We start from the raw sequence: 10854 nt of genomic DNA on the forward strand, positions 1-10854 counted from the left end.
TGCACAACGATGCTCTTTAGTCGACCCGTGCGGTGAGCTAAGCCAACTGTTCCCCTTGCCAATCCATCCCTAATATCTGTTCAGTTGCATCCTTGCACTGACGTTACCTTCTCTAAGCAGCTCTCGGGGACGTGCGCTGCTCATCACATTGGCCTGCCTCTTGGCCGGCCTTGGACCCACTGCGAATATCCTGGCTAATTTGATGGCGATGCTGCGCAGCCTCGCCTGTGGCCAGGAGCTGCTGCGTCAGGCAGTTGGCCAGATGCTGGACGTGGCGCTGGAACCAGTGCGTGCCGTCCAATCCGCCATTGAGCTGCTTCTAAACGAGCTGCGTCGTGTCCTGCGACAGATGATGGAGCTGCTGCTGAGACTACAAGGCTATCTACTCATCATTAGTGAGTATAAATCAGTAAACGGCTTGAGTAGCCGATTAAACTACCCTCTGCAGTCGATACTTTAAGGACTTGTGCCGCGTGGCTCAAGTCTGTCGTGGAATTGTGCAACTCGAAGGGGACAACACCGTGGAAACGTTGCCAGCGTTCAGCAGTGGCGGCAATGGCAAAATGTCGCGCCAAGATGGGCATCTTTAGATCCATTTGCCATGCCACAAAGCTCTTCCTGGCGCTCTGTTATCCTGCCAAGCTGGTGGATGTCTTCTGCTCCGGTTTCTGGGATGCAAGCTGGAATATTTTGGATACACTTCTCGAGCGTAAGTTGTGCTCTGTTGTTTTTGCAGGCTTTAAGTGTTATCCTGCAGGATATTACGAGTTTGTTGCTCAGCTCGAGCAAATGTTCGATGTGAGCATCAGTTTTGAGCACGAATTCTACTTCCACACGAACGCCTCGAAGAATCTCTCGGATGTGGGTGAAGAGATTATTGGGGATATCAGCGATCGCCTGGGTCCATTCACGATGCTCCAGGGCTGGCTGGATCTGCTCTGCTGGCTCATGTTGTTCGCCGTACTCATCAAGTAGGCAAGCAATAGCTAATCTTACTATATATATATCTATATATATATGTATTCCCTTAAACAGAGCCATTTATTTCTATCTGCGCTACATGCTCAGCCTTCGCTATCAGAATATTTACTTGATGAGCTCCTTTTATGCTGTCGATAGACAGTGGCAGGCACAGGGACAGCTACCAGTCTTGCCACTCAAGCGTCTGGAGAGGCGCCAATACTTAAAGGTATATATAGGTATATATCGATAAATATCGATCACTAAAAATGTCCTCTTTTCTGCTTTGCGTCTGATAAACTTCAAGCTCATTTTCCACACATCATTAATTATTTTCAATCGGCTTTAGTAACACATATGTATAGTATAGTATAGTATATAGTATCCATATAGTTTAATTCCCGATTCTTAAGCTGACCAGTCTGCGTCTAACTGGCTATGAGTGCCTGATGCTGGTGGAGAATGCCTTCTTTATGAGCGTCACCTGTGTGCAGCTGGGCAGCATTTGTTTGGTGGACTACAGTCTCTTCTGGCTGCTGGACACCATTGCGTTTTATGGCGAGCAGCAGGACGAACTGGAGATCCCAGCCTATGTCGATGTGGAGGTCGAAGGCGGTGGCTTTGTGGGCGATATTATGAGAGGCATTGTTCAGGCCTTTCGACCAATTACCCAGAAAACCACATTGGACACGAAAGCCTGCCTGCCGCAGCCGATGGAGCCCAACTATGGAAACTATATAAAGATACTGATCATTTGCCTGGTTGCCTGGCTGATCCTGCTGACTGAGCCATATATGCTGCGATTGCGTCATCTAATCATGCAGCGATTCTATCCGGAAAGGGCCTTCGAGCGTGCTCTGTACTTGCATCAGCGAATCCTCAAGGAGAGAGGTAGAAACTGTCTTTTTCTTGAGTTGGTATCAATGGTATCAATTCATTTAATGTGCCCTTCTCTTCGCAGATAGCTTCTTGAAGTCTGCTCGTCGCAGGGCAAGAGCTGTTTTTCGATATCAACAGGCGAATAGTCCAAATAGCTGCCTGAGCTGGCTAATAGCCAAGCTGTGTTGGTTTGTATAATGGTACAGTGATCACTCGAGAAGCTATAGTTTCAATGAAGTACTTTAGCTGAAGTCAGCTCTGTTCAATTTCTCGAGCGATCACTGTAGCTGGCCAGCACAGACGACTTAACAAGCTGCTTCTGCAGGTGCTATTGCTGTCTCTGTCTAATGGAAGGACCACGCGGAGATGTTTGCATACTGTGCGCCAAGCGGCTCAGCTCGTTAGTTTTCCCGATACACAAATGCCAATCAGTCAACCGTTTCACTACAGGATTGCTATTTCAGCTCGAGCCGGATCAGGTGCGATACCGAGGGTTGCCAGGGACTCTACTGCGAGGTGTGCTACAGTAAATCGAAGAACAACTGCTGCCTCTGCAAGCGACCCATTGATTATGGCGATGTCAGCGACATCTCTGAGGTTCAGTAAGCATCAGCTTGACATCCATCAGCGGGTCAAAGTAATCTAACCAGCTGCCCTGCAGGGACTCCTCGGATGATCCTGAGGCGGTTTCGTTTACACAACTTCAGGCTAGTCCCTGCGGCGGCAACTATCGGAAGCAGGAGCATAAAAAGGAAACCTAAACGGGATAACCTATGAACTCCTTTAAGCTTATCTGAACTATGAATAATAAAGTGACTAATAGACTCTGTTCTTAGTTGTCCTGAGTTTTACTTCACATAGTCGATTGTAAATTTATTACAGAACTTTATTTTCAAGTCGATGCACATCAGAAGAGTTTAAATAATGCCAATCTATAAGAGTATTAGCGCTGAATCCTTGGCATCCTCGACATCCTCAGCTGGGGATGCGTCGAAACGGGAGCACGCTGGACGGGAAAAGGCGGCGAAAAGAGCCGAGTACACCAACGATGAGATTAGCATTGATGAGGAGATGGAGAATGAGATCTATCAACTAAAGCCACAGAAGCCAATCGATCCCAAAATGGATGCCAAAGTGAGGAGTTATTACTACGGCAAGCGGCGTAGTCAAAGGATGCGAAGAGTCAAAATTAAAAGTAGAATCGACGAGGGGCCAGCAACCATTTATCCTGAAGAATCTGAGTCACCTGCTGCTGGCTCTCGCATGGATGTCAAGCTAACAGCTGTCGACAAACTCTTCATCTGCGACTATCTAATGATCTACTTAATTCTCGGCTACATACTGGGCATATTTCTGGTGCTCTTGTGGTATCTCTTCAATAAGCTCCTTTTCCATAAGGCCTCCAGCGATCTGAGCTTGTATTGGTTGCTCATTGTGCTGCTCGTGCTGCTGCTACTCATTGTTTTGTACAACCGGACGACGAGGTGAGTGAGCGATTAACTTTTGTGACTTCTGATCAAATAACTTCATTTGCAGATCCATTGGGGCTTTATGGGTGCCCCTAGTTGCCGGCTGTAGGGGACAGGTGCTGATCATCGCCATTGCCTTTGTGTTGGCTGTGGCAGGACCCATGATGAACATCATTCGCAATGTGGAGATCATGGTGTACACGCTCTCCTGTGGCCAGACGCTGCTGAGGAATGCTCTAACGCCAATGCACGAGATAATGGGCCAACCCGTCTATGCCATCGAGGATGCCGTCTACTATTGTTTGAGTCAAGTGCGCAGGATCATGCAGCGTTTGGATGTGGCACTGAGGCATCTCGAGACGCCAATTCTTAGAATGCGTAAGTTTGAGTGAGCTGTGAGCTGCTCTCAATCTGAATATTGTTCCCTGTGTGTAGATGCTGGCTATCAAAGCTGCGATGCTTGGCTGCAACATCAGCAGAGTTGGTTTGACACTCAAATGGGTTCGCCTTATGATCGATGCTTGGGCGCCGGCACTCTCAGCATACAGGAGTGTGAGTACAAGTTCAAGGATCAAAGGAAGGCCATTTGTAATATTAGCAATCGATTCGAGTGGTTCTGTGCCAATCTGAAGGCGTTGCCGAGCTTCTTTGACACCCACTTAAAGGAGCAGCAGGCTGTTGTCGATCACATCTTCAAGAGTACCATTTATGCGAATAATAATTACAATTTGTAATTAATATTTATCTACTAGCAGCACCCATGCAGAGCACTGCCCAAATCCGTGGCTTGTTTGAGGTTAGCATCACATTCGATCACAACACAAGTTCCAGCGATGATCGCCATCATTTGAGCAACGAACTCGAACTGGAAATGGACAAAGAGTTGCAGCTGCACATGAAACATTTGCAATTCACATTCATCTGGTTGGAGTTTGTGATCCTCCTGCTGATTGTACTCATCATTCTGCGTTCGATCTATTATCGCTGGAGCTATTTGGGCAGCGCCAACTTTAATAATGTTTATTTAACGAGCCAATTCACCAAGTTCAATAATAGAATGCAACTCAAATATGGCAATAATGATCTGCCCATGATTGCCCTCAAGGCGAAGAAATATGGATTTGTATAAAGCGAAATTTCATTTTACTTTCCTTTTCTTACAAAGTTTTTCTCTTTACTTTTGTCAGCTGGGTTCCTGCCGCATCTTGCCCTCTGAGCTGAGTTATATGTTTCGATCTGTGATGTTCCTGATTATAGCCAGCTTACAGCTATTCACCATTTGTTTTGTGGACCATTGTCTCTACTCGATGTTGGCCATGATGGCCTATCAATCCCATCAGACAGCAGAGCTTCAGCGTAAGTTGGATATCACTCCGTGACTTAGACTACCTAATACTATATAATGATTCCAGCTCCGGTTTATACAAAGCTGATTATTAAGAATGGTGGTTTTATCAGTGGCGTATTACGTAATTTGACCACAGCCTTTGAGCCACTCACGAAGAATCTGATCGTTGACATTCAACGCTGCTTTCCTTTGCCCAGTTTCCCCAACTATTTTCACTATTTCCATATAATTGTGCTATGCATGCTGGCTTGGCTCCTGGTGCTCCTGGAGCCATTCAGCATCCGACTGCGCCATCGAATGCTGGACGCAATGTATCAGAGAAATGCCGAGCAGCGTGCCGCATTCCTGTTTCGCCATCTTCAGATTCGTAAAGGTGGATTTACTAGACTTGTATTACCTTGTATTACCATGAACCCATTTAAAATGGGTTAAAGGGAGAAGGAAGCAACTCCGACCCCATAAAGCACATATATTCTTGATCAGGGTCAACAGCCGAGTCGATATAGCCAAGTCCGTTCGTCCGTTCGTCCATCTGTCTGGCTATAAGAGCTAGAGACTAGAGACCCGGCGCAGATCAAGTTTGCTTTATTTGATCGATAACTATCGATATAGTTAAACTTCCGATAGCAATAAATGCTACAATTTCCAAGGCGGAATCTTCTTATTAATACGTAATATGCATTTGCATATTATTGATCAACTGCCAAAATTTCATCAAGATCGGATAAGAAAGACCCGAGTCGAGCGCACTCGACTACAGCACTCTTACTTGTCTTATATGATATTATTTCAGACAGCTTTATAAAGCCGGCCAGAAGACGAGCCCGTTCCCAGAATATCTATGCATATGAAAATAGAATCTCCAAGGTGCTGACACAGTGCTCTTCGTGTTTATACAGGTGGGTTAATTGATATAGTAATAATTACACTAACTAATATTGTGAGCCAGGTTGTCCTATGGCTGTTTAGGCGCCTATCGGGGCAAATATTGCACTATATGCAATATGTCGCTGACCAAGTAAGAGTTTAACTCTCTTTTATATGCCAAAATTTGATGAAAAGTTTGGGTTTTCCAGAGATGATTGCGTCGCTTGCGATACGAAAGGCTGTCGAGGTGTCTACTGTCAGTCGTGCTTCCTGGAATCGAATTGCCAATGTGTTTTATGTAATCCCCGGGTTAGATATGGTGATTCGAGCGATATCAGCGATGTTGGGTAAGCATTTGGTTGGCATTTGAAGCACTCTTTATAAGGATATTTACACTTTGCAGTGACTCATCCGATGAACCGCAAAGTCAACCCTTTCGCGAGGATGGCAATTATTGTTCCGCTAAAAAACATGAAGGAAAACAATATTAAATAATTTTTATGAATAATAATTTGTTGTTTATTTTGCTTGTTGTTGCATAGTGTAAACAGCTACCATTCTCGGAGCCGGCGTTCCATTTCTTTTTGCACCTTTCACCCAGTTCAAGATCTTACTTGGCCTTACTTGGCGCTGAGAATCTCAGCGATTCTGATGAATCGCAGCTTTTATTGGTAAAAATGACATTGCGTCTGCCTCATCATCTTCTGGTTGACTTTGTCGTTGCCATATCAGCTACTGTTTGCTCGTTTGTCTCCTTCTCATCTCCCCTCTCTCTCTCTCTCTCTCTCTCACTCAAGATGACGAGGAAGACGCCAAAGACCAGAAGGAGGCTGATAATGACCGTCTTTTGTCGTCGTCCATTGGGCAATAACACTTTGTTTTCAATTTGTGCAACGGCCTCCAATCTGCCTCCGGCCTTCGCTGTTGCCTGGGATACACTTGGAAAACTTTCGAAATTACCATTAGAAGTGTGGCCTTTTTAAAAACTGTGATTAACATTACCAAGTCAACAAGTTAGATTTTATAAAGCTCAAAATCCAGGCTATTATTGGAATGCGTGTAGAGAATCCCATAGAAAACCACAGCAGATTTTTAGGAATTTGAAAAAGAAAACTGTTCCCACTTTAAGAAATTTGTTTCTTATAAACATAAAGAATTTTTAAGAATTAAATTTAATTAATATTTCTCAACCAAAATCGATTATGATTGTTACCCGAGCGATACTAGTTTGATGCAACTATTTTAAGGCCGTCGAACGTAAGTATTTCTCTGAGTGTAGTCACATTGTGGTCATTGTTTGGCGCACATGTGGGCTGCAATTAAATGTTCATTAAATGCGACATCCACGACAAGCCTGAGATTGTTTCTCAACAATTAATGCAGCTGTGTTTAGCTGGACAAGGATTGGTCTTCTACTGCTGGGGCCGTCGCGGTCGCCACTGATGATGACATCCCAGCGTCGTTTTGGTTTTAGGTTTGGTTTGGTTTGGTTTCCTCTCCTCTCCTGTCCTCTGCTCGAGCCTGAAGAATGTGCTGTGTAATTTACAGCCATCGTTTACTTATGCGTGTGTTTGTGTGGTCCCTCGAACCCGTACCCCGATGGTCAACCAGCTTGTTTATTTATGAGCCACAAATTTTGACAGTTATTTCTATTTGTTGAATGTGCCCAAAAACTGTAACACGCTTTGTACCTTTACCTGGGGGTCGCAACCTTTTGATCAGGGTTCATTTTCCATCTTTCTTTCTTTTCTTGTCTTTTATGGCTGTTTAATAAATTCTCTGTGTTTTCATTGCCTCTTTCATCTCGTATGCTAATGTGTGCACAAGTGTTTATTTGTTATTTAACACCCGTTTTCCCCCAGAGTTCGAGAAACCACACAATGACCACCACCATCGTCGGGCAGTCGGTTGACATTTAAACCACACTCACAAACAACTGCCAGACACTCAAAAGATCAGAGCTCAAAAGAGGCAGATAGACAGAGCCAGAGGAGAGAGAGAGAGAGAGAGAGAGAGAGAGAGAGAGAGAGAGAGAGGGGTCATCATATTTGCCGAATCGCCTTAAATACCGTGTACTCATCAATAATGACTAAAAGGGGATAATGACTAAAGGAATAAAGTGAAATAAATTACTCTCCTTTGAATTTTGGAACTATTTCTCTTGATAAAATGTTAAGTGAATGCTTTAACATTTGCTGGAACTATCTAAGTGGTATCTTCTAGTCGTTCACTCCCGATTAGAGCACTCTTGTTTGAAATTGGTTGCGGAGCACAGCTTAGTTGATCAGTTTGGTCTTCAGTTACCTGTTTCGATGCAGTAATTTGAGCTGTTGCTGCGGAACTGATCAACCATCAACCGATCCAATTCCAGGCCGTTATATATATATATATATATATATAAGTAGAGGGGTGTAAATAAGTAGCGGCAAGTTTGCAGAGGTTTCATCAGTTTTGAGCTTTGTCTGCGTCCTTTGAACCACAGAGTTGGATGACCTTTTCGGTTTTGGTTTCATGTATTCCTCACTTGTTGAGTCGTTATTTGAGCAGGGATTCTCATTGTAAAGTTGCCCGAATGAATCGATAACTCAGCTTGAGGTAGATATATATGATTTCTAAGTGAACAAAATATATTTCTTTATTTATAAGTCTCATTTCAAAGTACTACATTCTAATAATATTATGAATCGATTCCTAACTTATTCAAAAACCTTTCTGTCATTATTAAGTTGCCAACCAATTTACTTAGTCTTCGTGCTTCTTCTTATTCGGATAACCAAAGAATCCAATGCTCTTCAGCTCAATAAACAATTCCTGATCATTTCCAATGGCTCTGTAAATGGCCTTCTCCATTTCGTCATACTGGAAATGTGGTGAAAAAGGCATATCATTGATGGCCTGGAACAGGGTATTGCCACGTTCGTTGCCCACGACCAGAACGGTGCCGCTGTTGGAGAATCTACAAAGGATAACACATTAAACAGGAGCAGTTACAAGTTATGCCAATTTTGTCGCTTACTGGGCAATTGTGTTGAAGGAGGAGTCCGTGGTTTGTTTGCCCATTGGCTTTAGGATGTTACGCCGCAGATCCCAGATGCTGCAGGCACTTCGATTTACAGTTATGATAACTGTTGAGTGCGTGTAGCTCCATTTGGCCCAGTGTATGGGCTGAAAGTCATCCAGCAGTTCGATCAGGGGTCGAGTAATGCCATCCACCCAGATGCGCACATACCTGCAAAACACATTCAACTAGCACTGTTAATTGAAAGGGGTAGGTTTGATGGGGTTACCAATCGTTGCCGCAGGTGAGAAATAGCTTGGGCGACCAAGGTGAGAACTCCATGACATTGACACCGCCATCATGACACTTGAGCACCTCCAGATACTGATGCTGATAGTTGATGGAGCACTTGTGAATGCAACCCTCGTCGGTCAGTATATAATAGATATCCTTCTGCACCGGATGGATGGTTATATACAAACCCTGTGGATGCCTATTGGCGGCCACAGTTGTCGTCGTTGCTATCGGCACCCGTATGCCCTCGGGCTGACCCTCGATGCGCTCGAGCGTCATCTGTGTGAACCGCAACAGATACGGACTTTTGCCGATGCGAAACCGTGTCACGGAACCATCCTGCAACAGGCAGAGAAACGGATCAATTTCGTTGCTATCCTTCTGCTCCTGTTTGAGCCAACGTATCGCAATAACCGGTGCACAACTGGGCGAGCTGCTCCGCTGAGAGACAGCAATGGGCATATTCGTTATATCGGCCACATTGCGCACCTCAACACTGCCATCGTACAACCCGATCGCAATCAGCGTTGGCAGATAGGGGGAGAAACAGACTGCAGTCACGGGCTGATTGTAGTAATAGGTTCGTTCCGGTTCACCCGGATTCTTAATGCTCCACACGTATACCTCGCCAGTGACGGGCACTTGCTGTGACGAGAAGGAGAACAGACCGTAGCCAATGGCCAGAATGTCACTGTTGCTCGTACAGAAACTGATGTCGCTGACCGCCTTGCGCTCCTCCCTGCTGGGTGCCGGTATCAATCTGAATAGAAGCTTCATCGAGTACTTGTATTGCACTGTCAGGGAGCATCGATGAACCTCATTAAAGTTGCGAAAACGTTGCATGCCGTGATCAAATTGATTACTGGACAGAGTGCGTCCAATGATTCGGGTGGCTTGTATAAACTCTGGTTTTCTAAATAGCTCGAGGATCATCGAACGCAACTTGCCACGTTCCTTGGCCTCATCATCGTCCATGGCACTCGTGCCGCCGTCACTCATGCGAGGTGTTGGTGCCTCATCCGCCGGCTTGGTCAAGCTGTGCATGGTGAGTTGAACATTTGGTTTTTGGCCAACGCCCTGCATTGTGTCATACATCTCAAAGTTGGACACATATGATCCCACCGTGGCATAGTCCACAACTATTGTGTTCATCGCTCGGGTGTTCGTAAGAACCAAATTCGTCTGGGCATCGTTGTCGGCCCGACGACGCACCTTACCCTTGCCAACAGTCAGATACTCATAGAGCTTGTTGTCTGCCTCGACAACATCGCCTTGGCTGGTGCCCTTTGCCACCGTGTTGCTGACCTGTGAGTGCAATACGACAAAAATCGATTTACGCAGCGTGACCTTTACAAAGGACTTCTTGTAGGGCACCGGAATGTGTACTTCTTCCACTTTCTGGACCGTAGCTGGTTCAAATGTGATCGTTTCGTATGTTATCTATTTGGGGGATGGAGCCAGGAATTGCGCATGAGATGAGTGCTTTTAGTGAAGATTCAAATTGGGTGTCTGACATACCCCATTGATGATCTCATCGATCGACTGCTTGTTGCCACCGATTCCTCCTCGCATGCTGGACCGTGTTTTGGATCGGATTGAGCTGTTTCTGGTGTGAAAATCGGGCAAATTGCTGATTTCATTCGCTAGCTGCAAGTTGAGTCTAAAGAACTTTTCCTTTTGCGGTAAATCTGGTATACAGTTGGGCGTCAGATCGACCTCCTGCTCATCAATGGTCTCCAGCACCTAAGGAGCGACAGAGAAGTGATTTAGTTAACAATGTATTTGGATTTCCGATGATGTTTTACGCAGTTTACCCGGAACTGCATGCGATGCTGGATCTCTGTATCTATTTCCTGGCCATAGTAGTGTGTGCTTGTGCGTGGTTTCTCCTTCACCGCAGTTGACTCTTCGAGTAAATCAAGAGCGACCGCCACTGATTTCTTTTGTATAGATTTACGCTCGGCATCGCTGTCTTTTCTCATGCTCGATGTGGGCTCCATCTTTGGATTAGTTAGAGTTCTTGCCCTTTGTATTTGTGA

At 45.1% G+C, this 10854-nt stretch overlaps 3 protein-coding genes across 3 annotated transcripts; 2 read left to right on the forward strand and 1 right to left on the reverse strand.

Moving 5' to 3' along the window:
* LOC6556862 (DC-STAMP domain-containing protein 2) lies at positions 1–2646 on the forward strand. Its single transcript, XM_043215485.1, has 10 exons — positions 1–32; positions 85–395; positions 449–709; positions 758–971; positions 1036–1189; positions 1374–1851; positions 1922–2027; positions 2165–2239; positions 2304–2441; positions 2501–2646. Exons 1-10 carry the CDS (start codon positions 10–12, stop codon positions 2598–2600), a joined length of 1860 nt encoding a protein of 619 aa, XP_043071420.1. The 5' UTR covers positions 1–9; the 3' UTR covers positions 2601–2646.
* Positions 2647–2827: 181 nt separating this feature from the next.
* Positions 2828–6014, forward strand: LOC6556858 (DC-STAMP domain-containing protein 2). The gene is made up of 10 exons (XM_032743109.2): positions 2828–3323; positions 3376–3686; positions 3744–4007; positions 4064–4431; positions 4496–4664; positions 4721–5029; positions 5450–5555; positions 5606–5674; positions 5733–5870; positions 5927–6014. The coding sequence occupies exons 1-10, from the start codon at positions 2911–2913 to the stop codon at positions 6012–6014; spliced, it is 2235 nt and encodes a 744-aa protein (XP_032599000.2). The 5' UTR covers positions 2828–2910.
* Positions 6015–8151: 2137 nt separating this feature from the next.
* On the reverse strand, positions 8152–10854 carry LOC6556839 (dynein axonemal intermediate chain 1). Its single transcript, XM_001983583.3, has 5 exons — positions 10630–10854; positions 10334–10558; positions 8811–10255; positions 8540–8752; positions 8152–8479 (listed from the first exon to the last, which is right to left on the reverse strand). Exons 1-5 carry the CDS (start codon positions 10813–10815, stop codon positions 8266–8268), a joined length of 2283 nt encoding a protein of 760 aa, XP_001983619.1. The 5' UTR covers positions 10816–10854; the 3' UTR covers positions 8152–8265.

The sequence above is a fragment of the Drosophila grimshawi genome, unplaced genomic scaffold (genome assembly GCF_018153295.1).
Source record: "Drosophila grimshawi isolate 15287-2541.00 unplaced genomic scaffold, ASM1815329v1 contig_44, whole genome shotgun sequence".
NCBI classification, from domain to species: Eukaryota; Metazoa; Arthropoda; class Insecta; order Diptera; family Drosophilidae; genus Drosophila; species Drosophila grimshawi.